At 55.8% G+C, this 13,337-nt stretch overlaps 3 protein-coding genes across 3 annotated transcripts; all 3 read left to right on the forward strand.

Annotated features, from left to right (window-relative positions):
- The first annotated feature begins 192 nt into the window (after positions 1-192).
- On the forward strand, positions 193-2,434 carry BGZ61DRAFT_444971 (Alpha/Beta hydrolase protein). Its single transcript, XM_046245017.1, has 3 exons — positions 193-500; positions 574-695; positions 758-2,434. The coding sequence occupies exons 1-3, from the start codon at positions 426-428 to the stop codon at positions 2,178-2,180; spliced, it is 1,620 nt and encodes a 539-aa protein (XP_046108416.1). The 5' UTR covers positions 193-425; the 3' UTR covers positions 2,181-2,434.
- Positions 2,435-2,808: 374 nt separating this feature from the next.
- BGZ61DRAFT_528894 (Sec8 exocyst complex component-specific domain-containing protein) lies at positions 2,809-6,043 on the forward strand (the record flags this gene model as incomplete). Its single annotated transcript, XM_046253329.1, has 2 exons — positions 2,809-5,339; positions 5,389-6,043. The coding sequence occupies 2 exons, from the start codon at positions 2,809-2,811 to the stop codon at positions 6,041-6,043; spliced, it is 3,186 nt and encodes a 1,061-aa protein (XP_046108417.1).
- Positions 6,044-9,481: 3,438 nt separating this feature from the next.
- On the forward strand, positions 9,482-11,810 carry BGZ61DRAFT_163630 (uncharacterized protein). The gene is made up of 3 exons (XM_046237494.1): positions 9,482-9,787; positions 9,892-9,944; positions 10,019-11,810. Exons 1-3 carry the CDS (start codon positions 9,780-9,782, stop codon positions 11,542-11,544), a joined length of 1,587 nt encoding a protein of 528 aa, XP_046108418.1. The 5' UTR covers positions 9,482-9,779; the 3' UTR covers positions 11,545-11,810.
- Positions 11,811-13,337: the final 1,527 nt, after the last annotated feature.

A 13,337-nucleotide genomic window follows, 5' to 3' on the forward strand; every position in this document is an offset into this window, starting at 1 on the left:
TGCTAAGATCCTAGACCACATCATTTCCGCACCCCGGGAAGCAAGCTCGAAAGCTCTCGCACGCACCGCCACTAATGTCCAAGCGCCAGGCCAATCGTGGATGGCGTCGGGCCATTTCGAGGACGTTGCAGCGCGCGAAAGCCATCAAGCCACAGCGCCATCCTGTCATCCTGCCAACGCAGCCACGCCCAATGTCGCTTTAATATGCGCCGGGTCTGTCAGTTATCAGGCCCTGCCGCCCTGGGGCCGTCGTGTGTGGAAGGGTTCTCGTTTCGCCGATTACCGAGCTGGGCTGTTCCTTCGACCTTTCATTCATGAGCTGCTCGCCTACTGCCGCGTTGGGACGGTCTTTTGTTGTCCTGATCTGCGCCCGACCTCACAGCCGTGTCAAGTGTGGAGCTGAGCTGCGCTGAGCCGTGTAAGACATGGCCGGCGACGATCCTCTGCTGAGCCCGCCCGCGGGGAGCTCTGGCAGCGAGATCCTCCCATACCGTATACATGTTAGCCTCACCTCGTCCTGAGAACCTTCTCCCCGCTGCGCCGGCGCGTTTGTGGCTGACATTGTGGGAATAGGTGTCCAACAAGTATCTCGACATTACACGACAGAAGCTGGAGCTCACCCGGCTTCCCCATGAGCCCCGCTCCAAGGACTGGTGGGAACCGAAGCCCCAGGTGGAATCGCTGATCGACTTCTGGTGAGTTGGATCATCTTTCTTGAGAATAACGATTAATATTCATGAAACTGACCGAGAGACAGGCAGGAGCATTACTCGTGGCCGAATCACGAGGAAGAGCTCAATTCTACCGTGCCCCAGTACCGCACAAGCTTCCAGACGCCTCCGCCAGTAACACCCGTGAGGGTTCACTTCATCCATGCTCGATCGCGTCACGCGAATGCAGTTCCGCTACTTCTTATTCCCCCATTCCCTTTGACCAACCTATCCTTAATCCAGTTCATTTCACCCCTCACCGCCCCCGAAGATGCCGGGACCCAACAGCCCTTCCACTTGGTGATTCCCGCGCTGCCGGGCTTGGGCTTCAGTGACCCCTTGCCCAACAGCGCACCGCCGATTTCCACGACGGCAAACATGTTGGATGCACTGATGAAGAGGCTCGGCTATCCGCGCTACATCGTCTCCAACGCAGGACCTGCGTCCATGTCGCCTGCCAAGATTGATTGGAGACTTGTCAAGCATCTCTCGCAGCACTATCTGGAGTCGTGTCGGGCTGTCCATCTCATCTCTCCACCCTTGAGCCCCCCGAAGATTCAGGAGTCAGCAGCCGAATGGTCGAAATGGAAACTTGCGCGCCTCTTCAGCTCGCCTATTCTGGGATACTCCAAAGAAGACTTCTCCGCATCCACAAAAGTCGACAAGTCGCAGTCCAAGGCTAAGAAGGATTCGCCGCTTGGGCAACTCAGCTCAGGGGGTTGGGAACCGAACACGCCGTCTTATGCCCTGTGTGACTCTCCAACGGGACTTCTTCTCTGCGTCTTGAAGACTTTGCGGACTCTCGGCCCCAGGAGGGAGTTGAAACCGGACGACATCATCACGTTGACACAACTAGTATGGTTGCCCGGGCCCGAAGCGGCACTGCGGTTCTGGGCGCATTGTGCAGCTCAGGCTGAGCCGGTGGAATCCAACAAGCCAACTACCAAGCCCAAGGCTGCCATCACTGTGTTCCTGGGTAACGAGGAGCAACCCGACCAGTCAAAGACATTGCCTCTCCCTGCGAAGAACGCATACGCCTGTCCTAGCTGGGCAAGGACGGAGTTCCAGGTGATTCACTCGAATCGAGTGGCAGGGAAGCCCGGTTTCCTTGCGTGGGATCGACCTGATGTCATTATAGACGGCGTGAGGGATCTCGCCAAGGCCATTCTAGCTACGGACAAGAGCATGCAAGCCTCAAGTCAGCCTGGCACTGTTCCTCAGCAGCAGGCCGTTGCTCAGCCCGAACGCCCGACGCTGACGCCACCAGCCCCTCTTCCAGCGGATCTATCTGGATCAACAGTGCAGGGAACGTTTGGAACGATAGCTGAGTCGGCGGACGAAACGACGGCTGAGACACATTCCCAAGATCCGGTGAAGCCGTCAGCCAAGAAGGCTGTTGCCGGCGAGGGTCACAACGTCGCCCTCCCAGAGACTCCAAAGAAATCGTCCAGGGTTGAAAGCCCACATTAAGGCAGTAGGTTATCGGGATGGTGCTTATATCATAAGAGTGCTGTAATATGAATGGGGCATTAGTAGTCTAGTAGCAATAGGGAAGGGATATGATGATGACTGGGTAGGTTAATCCTCCAAGGAAGCAATTATCGTTCATTTGGTCAAGTATTTAATAGATGGGCTGAAGGGTGACTGGGCTCTGCAGGCTGGCGAAATTGTAATTACACAAAAGCATGCCGATATACAAAAAGCATGCATGATATATATACCGCTCTTCTATCTTCATCTCGGTGTCCATATCCGGAGGCTAGGAGGAATGTGGCTGTTGGTCTGGGGGAGGCTGAGCGTGGTCTGTGCTAGCGCAACCTCGAAGCTCCAGGTCATTGAGGCACGTATCCCACGCCGCCACACCTCTAACGACTAATGTTCCATCCCAGCTCCAACATCTCTCAACCTCGAACCCAGTAACCCACTCATACGTACAGCAACGAATTCCCGACGACCTGCACACGCATACGACACTCTTCATTCCTGCGGCGAACCACAGACCGACTCCCGCGCTCGCTGCGGCGACGATGCCCCCCGATCCCCGTCTCTCGTGACCACGCCCAACGCATCCCTCTCTAGCCCCGACTCCAACTCTGCCATGGCAGGCCGCTACGGTCAATCGTACCGCGAGGGCAACGGCTACGGCAACTTTGGCCGCCCGGGCGACGACTACAAGAACTTCCAAGATAGCCAACCCAGCGACCGATATGGCGCGCCGCCCTCGCTGCAGCCCCCGCGGCAGCAGCAGCCGCCCCCTGCCATCCGCAACATGCCCTCTCGATCGCGCGTGCAAGAGACAAACGCCGAGAGACAGATTAGCCAGGTCCTAGAGCACATCAAGGCGGAATGGCCCTCCATGTGCCAGGACGACTGCGTCCCCGTCCAGCTTTCGCTGCAGCTTCTCGACTCCAGCTCCGTCGGCCGCGCCCACGAGTATCGTAAATTCCAGAAGAGCCATTCATACCTGCAGGAGTCTCTCAAGGGCATCGTCCACGAACATCACCAAGGCTTCAATAGTTCCATCGGTACTTTCCACAAGATCCAGGGCAGCATCCAGGCCTCGCAGAAACGGGTCCGCGCCCTCAAGGAGTCCCTGGCCAACTCCAAGACGAGTCTCTGCTCGACTGATTTGGAGCTTAAGAAGCTCTCCAAGTCGTCACAAGAGTTTGACGATCTGCTTCTGGTTCTCAATGAGCTGGACGAGCTGCGTGCAGTGCCTGATCAGCTCGAGGCCCGGATATCCGAGAAACGGTTCTTGACAGCCGTCGAGGTGCTGCAGAATGCACTCCGGAAGCTCAGGAAGCCCGAGTTGGACGACATTGGTGCACTGGCTGACCTGAGAAGCTATCTTGCCAACCAGGAGACTGCCCTAATGGATATTCTGGTCGAGGAGCTACACGAGCACCTCTATCTCAAGTCACCATATTGCCAGGAGAGATGGCAGAGTCTAGCCAAGGCCCAGGGTGCCCTCAATGAGAGCTACAGTGACACAAGTGCCATTGCTCCATTCCATACGATTCTTGACTCTGTCGATATCGAAAAGGCAGTGAGCGAGGATCCAATGAAGAATCCCGAGGCAGACACATTCTATTACACTACGTTGCTCGTTGAGTCTTTGAACAAACTTGGACGGCTGCAAAATGCCGTTGAGACTCTTAAGCAGCGATTACCAGTTGAGCTCTTCGGAATCGTCAATGAGACGATTAACGAAGTAGACCAACGCCACCCAAGCTCCCTACGTGGAGGATCAGCCAAGGGCGAAGGTCTCCACGTTTACGGAACCCGCGAGACCCAGATGCGTGCTGATGTCATCTTCGATCTACTTTGGACGCTCTACGGCAAATTTGAGGCAATTGCTGAAGGACATCGCATCTTTCACGAATCCATCAAGATCCTCATCCGTCGCGAAGGCGCTGGTAACAACAGTGCTCTCCTTGGCAGCTTCAAGGAGCTGTGGAATCTCTACCAAAACGAGATCAGGACTCTCCTGCACAATTATGTCACGACCGAGGCAGATGTTTATCAATTTGATTCTCCCCAACCAGGCAATACACTCGGTGGCAAGAAGGATGCTATGCGAGAGCACCTGTTCAAGTTCTCCGAGGCTGATGCCAAGTCCGTTGATATGGCGACGGAGTTTGATGCCCTGGAGAACATCATCCAAGCGGCTGTTCCCGGTCTAGGTGGCCGAAAAGCCGACAAGAAGAACCGACCGGCTGCTGATAGCGGAAACAGAAGAGGTGGTGAGTCCGGATTCGGGAGCAATCAACAGACGGTCGGTTCGTACAAGTCTCTGGTAGAGCCCAGTGTCTTCAATATGAGCCTCCTGCTGCCTCCAACGCTCGTGTTTCTGCAGAGACTCAAGGGTATTGTGCCACCCGGGTCAGATCTCGCGGCCAGTACGCTAACCACGTTCCTGGATAACTTCTTGGTCAACGTGTTTCAGCCTCAGCTGGACGAGACCTTGGCAAAACTCAGCGATACCGTCTTCGGGGAGGCGGATGCCTTCGCGCAAGACCCTGCCTGGAGCCAAGTTGCGCGCCGGCCTGTGTTCCGAGGAACAACTGCCTTCTTCGAGGTGGTTACCTCATTCTGTCGCATGCTAGGAACGATCCCGCCCGACCAGGCCCTAAGCTCGTTGATGGTGACTCAGATGATGCGATACTATGATCGTTGTTTCAGCTGGTACAAGTCACTGGTGATTCAGGCTCAGGAACAGGCTGTCGACCCAACCAACGCTAACCTAAGGGCGTCGGCTCGCCTCTCGTTGGATGTGGGGGATATCCAAGAGACAATGAAGAGGCTGTGGACGGCGGATGAGATGGACTGGGAGCTAGCGGAGAAGGAAGTCCACCAGCTGATCGAACAAACCAACGACGCGCCGTTGGAAGCCAAAGACATCATCCAAGACCGAGATTCAATCTCGTCCCTGTGTCTCTTGTACACCAGTATGAAATGGCTTGCCGTCAAGATTTCTGGTCTGAGATACATCACCATGCACGAGACAGATACGGCACGGCAGAACCTCTCACGTCACTCGAGCCGCCGATGGACCCTGATGAACGACCCAAACAAGAATACAAGCGAGCAGGGGCCTGTGCAGTTGCCGCTGACTCAGGATACTGTCCAGTAAGTTTGTATTGATTCGAGGTTCACAAACACCGCTAACCAGAAACAGAGCATTTGACAGCATCGTGTCGTCGTTTGAAGAGCTGGCTGGCACGGCTCTCCTAACACTGCACATGGAAATCCGCTGCCGTATTGTGCATTCCCTCCGGATCGCACTGTCGCCGAGTGTGGCACCTTACCTGCTCGACCAGGAGGTGAATGAGCCAGATCCGCAGATTCTGAATCTCAACTCGGAGCTTGTCAACTTCGACGAGACGATTGTGCGGTTCCTTCGGGACAAGGAGATTTCCTTTATCCGAACTGGATTGGGCTTGCTAATCAACTGCTACCTGGTGAGCAACGCCAACATGGCGTCGCCGATGAACAGCAAGGGTTGCGGACGGATGCAGCTCAACATCCTGGTGCTGCAGCAGAACCTCAAGAATGTGGAAGAGGGCGTAGACCTTGCACGGGCGGCCAACTACTTCTCGCTATACGAGCAAGGGGCGGACGCAATCGTGGACAAGGCTCGGGAGGACAAGGAGCTCCAACGAGGGAACAGCTGCCAAGACGCAGAGCACTTTTCATACGATGAATTGAAGGCGCTAGTAGAGCTATGCTACAGCGAGCAGTTGGCTCACCCGGAGCGCGGAATTGCGTCTGCTGCGAAGCGGCAGATGGCGGATAAGCTGCTGGGGCTGAGCGAGCACATGTGGCAAACGTAGTACGAGGAGGGATCAGCTGGAGGGATCAGCTGGGTTACCATCGGGATAGAGTTGGGTGGCTTTCGGGACGTGAGGAACTAGCATGATGAGATGATGATGCGGAAACCGGATGTGATATAGTAGCCGAGCAACTCGGCGCAAATGCAACGCAACGTTGAATGCGAGATGTGAGATGCTAGCTGCGGACCTCCTGCACATCATTTTCCTCCCGAGCGCCGCTTACATAGCAGACTCAGACCGGCGGCAGGATTTAACGAGCAACGACGCTTCACTTGAACGACGAGTACGGGTATGGCACGGCAACCAGTGAGTAAGTAGGAAGAAGGTGAGTGGTGCGCTGGCAATCACAACGGGCGGCTGCTACGTCAACGGATGCAGTGAGGCGGCGAGCCACGCGATGTTGACACCCATCAACACCGTCTGTGTAACGCAGAATGGAAACAAGGCATCCCACCACATGCACGCAACGCACGCTGAGAGGTTCTCGGGTGCAACCAAAGGGGCAAACGCTCCCCTCCTCTCTAGACGCCTCTTCGACGTTTAAACAGCTGACGTGAGCCGGCGCTTGCACTGCTCCAATCCGCAAACATGCTAGGGGATACCAGTCCAACGCACGCTCGCTTCCCCGCATTCAAGATGGCCATGTGCTACGGAAGTTTGATATTGGACGCTGCGATGCGTGTGGTTCTCAGGGAGGCAGCCGGGGCTGGTGGCGATGGCCGGGCTGTCCCAGCTGGACACAACGTACGAATACTCCAGCGCGGAGATGGACACGGCATAGCATGAGAATATCCGTGCAGTGTTCGAGAATGGGCAAGGGGGATGAGGACCGGGGAGACGGGCTGGACTTGAGGACTGGGAACAGGGATTGGACCTCCGTACGAGACATGACGAGGTGAGATGGTGATGGGAGATGTTAATGGGAAATGGTGATGTCGATGAGAAAGATCAACGCCGATTGATTGGGCGTCTTGTCACGGCTAGTCTGATCATGCCTTGCTCAAGCTTGAACCGAGGATCCGGCCTAGCCAGATCAGCTCCCTCAGACATCTCAGGCAAAGCCCCGTAGCTAAGACATCTCGTTGACCGGGCAGGCAGGCAAATGTGAATCAGGGCGCTGAGACTTTTGCTTCCTTTTTTGGATTTATTTTTGGCTTCTGCTTGCGTACGAATACGTACGAGTTCCCTCTATTTTAATGTACGAGGCCTGGGCTGCGCTCGGCTGGGGCTGGGATCCATTCCGGAGAGCGGCTTCCATGGAAGAGAGACAGAAATAGGGGTGGAGACGAGAAATCACAGAGCCGGAGAGAGAGGGGATGGAAATAATCCCCAGGAATCCGAGGATGCCGTGGGTTTGGACTCCACTGCTGGGGGAAGAGGGAGGTGGTCAGTCAGCCCTCTGGAGATCTGGAAGCCTGGAAGGGGACTCTATCGCCTTGGCAGCTGAGCGGCTCAGTGACTCGAAACAAGCATCATCTCGCGAATATGGCCTGCGGAGGGGAGCTTAAAATGCTGGTGGTTCCCTGCACAGCTGCAGACGAGCCGCTGCAATGCAATATTCAGCTGCATTGGACCGGCCATGCCGCCGCCAGCTTCACTAGGTGCTGCTGCTGCGGCGACGGCTTTCGCTTCCAACGCACAAATGTCCAGTGGCAACGGTCCACTGCAGACCGACCCGACATACGTAGGTCCGGTACGTAGGCCACATGGGCAAATGGGCCGTGGATCTGGTGGCCCGCGGATTGGATGGAGCCCCTGAGGCTTGGTCGACTCTCTGTTAGTGGTCAGTTGGGCGCTGGTGTATTAGTGGGCATGATGGACGGATGGAGATGGATGGATCATGGTTCCGTCCATGGGGAATCACAGGCACCCAATGTAAGAAGTACCGCGCAGCATCCGTACCCTCGCGCGCACTAAAAACAGGGCATATCGCCTCATGCTTCAGACTCGGCCTAGCGACTCGGTACCTTGCATGGCCCATTGTGCGCCGTCGCCCCCCTTCCCAGCCGAACCCCCCGTGCGCGTCCGTTGTTCTGCGTCTCTGGCGTCGTCTGCGCGCCCCAATGCAAGCCCGCGCCGGCCGTCTCGAAAAGCAGCCGCTAAAAATTCAACGGAGTGGAGCGGAGGAGGCCGCGATGTTGCCCTGTGATATTTCCTCCAGAAACTGAGATTCATCTTGCGGGACGTCGTGGTGGCACACTGGCAGCCCCCAAGGGGTGGGGGAGCGAGCTAGTAATTACCGGACCGGTCTCCAGTGGGCACCTTAATCCAGGGCTCAAACGCGTTGATCGCTGAGGAGGGTCGTCCTTGAATTAACAAGGCCATGCGTTGTGGCTTCTGATTCGGATGTACGCATGTTACTATGTACTGTGTGCTATGTACTGGCCCATCCATGTAACTGTAGCCGTCATTCATCTCTCGCTTATCAGCCCTGAATCTCGGTCTCCTTCTCTTGTCTCTCGTCAACGTCGGTTGCCAGTGACTGCCCAAACACAGGTCATTAAAGAATAGGCACAGACGGTTGCATCGCTGAGGACCAGGGTCGTCGTCCGTTGACCTCTTTCTCGTCGGACTGGCAGTGGTTCCGTTCCCCTATCCCCTTTCTACGGTATTTCCGCCCCTCTCTCTCGACTCCATCCGACGGCGCTTGACAGTCTTGAGCTCCACCTCTTTGCGTATTTTCCTTCATTTATTTTTAGGCTGTAGCTGCTCCGGGTGTCTCCTCTTGCTGTGCTTTGTCCGTCCTTTCCATCCGCTGCAGTAAAAATCCCAAGGGGAAAGCCCTCTATCTTTACCTTTTCTCTAGGGGGGTTGCGCGCACTCCAGCGAGCCTAGCTTGCTAGCCTACCTAATTTAGTACGTACCACCCAAGGGCCTCCACTGAAAAATTCCACAGACAAGAACCCGTGGCAGTGGACGACGAGACAATCAAACAGAGCCACCCACCCAACATATGTACCCGACCCGGGAGCCACCCACACCAGGGCTGATTGATTGACCAGGGGGTTAACACTCTTGTCCTTGTTGGTGTGCGTCCTTGTTGGTTGGTCTGTGTCCTTGGTCTTCTCCTTGGTCCTCTCTCCTTGGGTCTCCTCCTTGTTGGCCTTGATTCATACCTACATCCCATCCGCTCTCTCATCAATCCTTCCCTCCTGCGCACGTCGATCCAATCTTGGCTTTAGCCGCGTCCACTCTCTTTCTTCACTCTCTCACACACACAACACAGACACACACACACTCTCTCTCTCTTTCTCTTCCACTTCTCTTCCCTCCTTTTTTCCTCCTTCTCTACAACAACAACAACAACAACAACAGTCACCGCCAAAACCCTCCCGATCCCGAACAAAACCCCCCGACTCCCGACTCCCCGACCCCACGCGTCCGAGCGGCAGAAGCCACCTCATCCCTCGTCGCTCGCTCGTTCAGAGCTCCATTCCCCTGGATTTTTGGGGGGGACCCTGACGTGGTGGATACCTTTCAGACACTGCACGCATAGGCTTAAGCTCCAGTACTGGCGCTGGCATTGGCTCTGGTCTCTCAACTTTGATCCTCCTTCTCCCGCCATTTCATCCACGGCAACGAACCGCTTCCGCTACCGCGACCGCGACCGCGACTTTTTTTCCCCTTTCCTCTACCAGCAACGCTTCCCCGTCCGCCCAGTAACACAACCAACAACGGGCTCGCATCACCTTCTTTCCACGAGCTCTTCTGGCCTGGAGGCCCTGTTGCTGCCATCATGGAAGGGTGAGTTTGCCCTCCCGTCCCTATCCGTCTATCCGCCCCTGCCTGGATTCTCTTGGTCCCAATACCGCCTCGTCCGCCAACGGTCGCTAACCATCTTCGCTCAGCTTCGGTTCCACGTTCCGCTCAATCTGGCATGCCATGACCAGTAATGACAGACGTATGCGCCCCCATTACTCGGTGATGTTTGTTTTCCACGCGACTCGTCCACTAATCAATCCGTCCATCCTCCAGATTCTTCCTTCGACTCCCCCTATCGCTCTGGCCGCCACGTCCCCCTGCAAAATGGCCGTAGCGACATCCTCACTGGCGTCGCCACCGCCTCCGACTCGCGACACGACGTCACTTCCCCCTATTCCGACGAGTCTGGCCGCGCATCCCCCGCCAACGGCATCTCTCTCAATACCAATACCAGCACCGGTCCCTTCACGCCCACCAGCCCCGCGAACGCCCCCTACTCTCCCGGCCTGAGAGGCATTGCCGCACGCAACGCCAGCCAAGGCGATGGCTTCGAGGTCCAGAGCCCCGGCGATGTCCCCATGCAGAGCTTCCAGGACGGTCTCCCCCCTGCTCCCCCAGTCGCTCACACCTGGAGGCGGATAGATGCCTGGGCCGACGAAAACTACCCCGAATTGTTCGATCAGCTTTGTGAAGGCGCCACAAATAACGACTTGAATGAGCTCGAGCACCAGCTCGACTGCTCACTTCCCCAGGACGTGCGAGACTCGTTGATGGCTCACGATGGCCAGGAGCGAGGAGGAATGCCCACCGGAATCATCTTTGGCTCCATGTTGCTAGACTGCGAGGAGATTGTGCAAGAGTGGGAGAACTGGAGAAAGGTCAACCATCAGTACCTGCTGGAGACTTCGGTCGCGAAGCCTTCCACACCCTCCAAGGCCTTTGGCGGCAGCAACGAGGCGTCTTCATCCAGGCAAGGCGGCCCCGGCAACAACAACTCCGGCGTCTGGCGCCAGGATCTCATTTCCCGCCAGGACTGCGTGCCTGCCAACAGCGTCCAGAAGGCCTACGCGCACGCAGGTTGGATCCCCTTGGTTCGAGACTGGGGTGGCAACAACCTGGCTGTTGATCTGGCTCCTGGTCCTGGTGGCCAGTGGGGACAGATCATCTTGTTCGGCCGTGATTACGATACCAAGTACGTGGTGGCTCGTTCCTGGGCGGCCTTGCTGTCTGTTGTTGCCGACGACCTCAACAGCGGCAAATGGTATGTGGACGAGGAAACCAACGAGCTCAAGCTGCGAGAGTTTAAGGAGACGCGAGTTGAGCCCTCCTATTTCAGCATTCTGCGATGGAGAATGGACCAGAAGTACGGACGACGGGCCAACAACCGGAAATCCATGGCCCCTCGGGGCAAGTCCAACTCTCCCATCGGATCCCGCTCCTCGTCGCCCTACGCCAGCCCTGTCGAAGGCCCCGATGCCCGCGGACGATCGTTGCAACGCCTCAGTGGCTCGTCTCCGCTGACGAGTCCTATGCGACCTGGATACGGAAAAGCCGCCACCCCCTTGAGTAGAGTGACGGAGGAATCGGCCATTCCGGAGATTGCGAGTGGTATCATTGAGCCAGAGAAGCTCGTCGAAGTCGAGACTCCCCGGCAAAGCAACGAGGGCAGTAGCTCCAAAGCCGGCAACCTACCCCGTGTAGAATCGGACCTCCTCAAGGATAAGGAAAATGAGGCGCCCAAGACGAACGGGAAACAGCCTGCGGTTGCGGACGAGTCGATGAAGACGATTGAGATCTGAGCATCCATGAGGGACAACAAGTGTTTGGAAGAACGAAGAGCCTGCACTGGCACTGGCACACAGACAACGATGGCATGAGACTCTTAATTTTCTGCAAAGCTCCGCAAAGAGGCAACTCTTTACACTTTACATTGGTAAAAAACATTTCGGCGTTGGGGGCGTCGTGTCGAACACGCAACGAATCCATTATTCTATTTTATTTCCGAGGGCCGGATTCTTTTGTCGCTGCCCGAATGGTGGCGCGGCAGAGAAGGTATTATACGGAGGAGTGGAAATAACATACAGCTTTCTACCTATATCCTGGTCCTTTTTTTTTCTTTATTACTCCTCCGATCTCGGGTAGGGAAAGACGGCAATCAGAGGGCAGAGCAGGAGGTGGAGGAGAAGAGGAATGGATTTCAAAGCCGCGGGGGGGCAAGGGAATGTTGTCCCTTGGCCTATATAGATGGGACAATGTTAATTATTGTACGATTAAGAATCACGGTTTAAATCCAAGTCTCTGGTATTGTTCTGCGGTCAAAAAGAGGAGTTTCAAGTGATGAGTGTTGTGGGTTTGGTTAAGTGTGACGTTGGGAAGTAAAGTGCAAAAGTGGCGTGCAGCCGCACATGAGGGGATGTGCATGTTCCGCATGGCAGTGTAGGATCCTCGTGTAACAATGAGCTAGAGGTGTGCTGATTGGTGATGGTGTTGGTTGATGGTGGAGGAAGTGAATAGGATGTGTATTCTGGCAGATGGATGGCGGTTATGTTCCAACAACGTAGTAGGTATATTGGTTCGCGTTTGACTACACGCAACGACTTTGTAGTAGATGTGTGTGTAGGGTATGTTAACGGGGTTAGATTGGTAGATTTGAGGAAGAGTATCTACTATGTTACCACTGACAGACGATCTAGCAAAGGCCCATGTTAAGCATAATCTCTGGTTATGGCCCAATTACTTTTGAAACTGAAGCGGTATGATTGCTCCAGAGTATGCCAGACGCAATTTAGTATCACCCATCTCGAATGCCAAACCACCAACCAATCTCGGCAACGGTACGACCCGAGGCACTTGAGGTCAACCCACTGGACTAGTCGATGACTCAGCTTCTCAAACCAGTCCTCTCATCTATCTAACACGCACCTCCTTGCACGCATCTCGTCTCACTTCTTCCCTTTAAGCTTCAGCTGCATCACAGAGCCCCCCTGCCGACTCGCAGACAAAGCGCGAACCAACCCTGTCGAGCAGCGCCACGCTTGTCTTTGGGGTGGGCGGTTGGCCGTCGAAAATAGATGCCCCTGCATGCCAATCAGCCACGGCCAGTGGACCGCCGCCCGCAGATCCGGCATTTGGGCTGGCGCCGGCGGCTACTGGACACTTGCAACCGCTGGCTGCATATTGGCTTTTGCTGGAAACGGTCGCGACAAACGGCCGGCCTGGCGCAATTGAGAAAAAAACTCTGGGGTCAAGAGGCTGATTTAAGGTGATTATGGTGCAGCTCACTGCAGTGGTCCGGTCCATGGGCGCACGCCACAGTCACAGGGCGCTGCTCGGGCCGCCTCCAGAGGATCGACAAGGGGCTACCTTACCAGGACCAGGGCATGTCTGGAGCGCAGCGCTGTAGGATTGTCTGGGTAGCATTCAGTCGCATTCAGCCTCGAGGCTAAGCTCCCCGCGCAAGCTTCGAATTGGTCGGATCCGAGTCGGCGGCGCTTAACCGCGCGATTCCCCCAGCATAGCCTGTCCGCTTGGTGTTTCGCAATGAGGATTGTTTGCCCAACCTGCATGTTGAACCTGCCTTAACAGCTGCGCT

This window comes from Ilyonectria robusta (assembly GCF_021365365.1).
Source record: "Ilyonectria robusta strain PMI_751 chromosome Unknown BGZ61scaffold_4, whole genome shotgun sequence".
Lineage (NCBI taxonomy): Eukaryota > Fungi > Ascomycota > Sordariomycetes > Hypocreales > Nectriaceae > Ilyonectria > Ilyonectria robusta.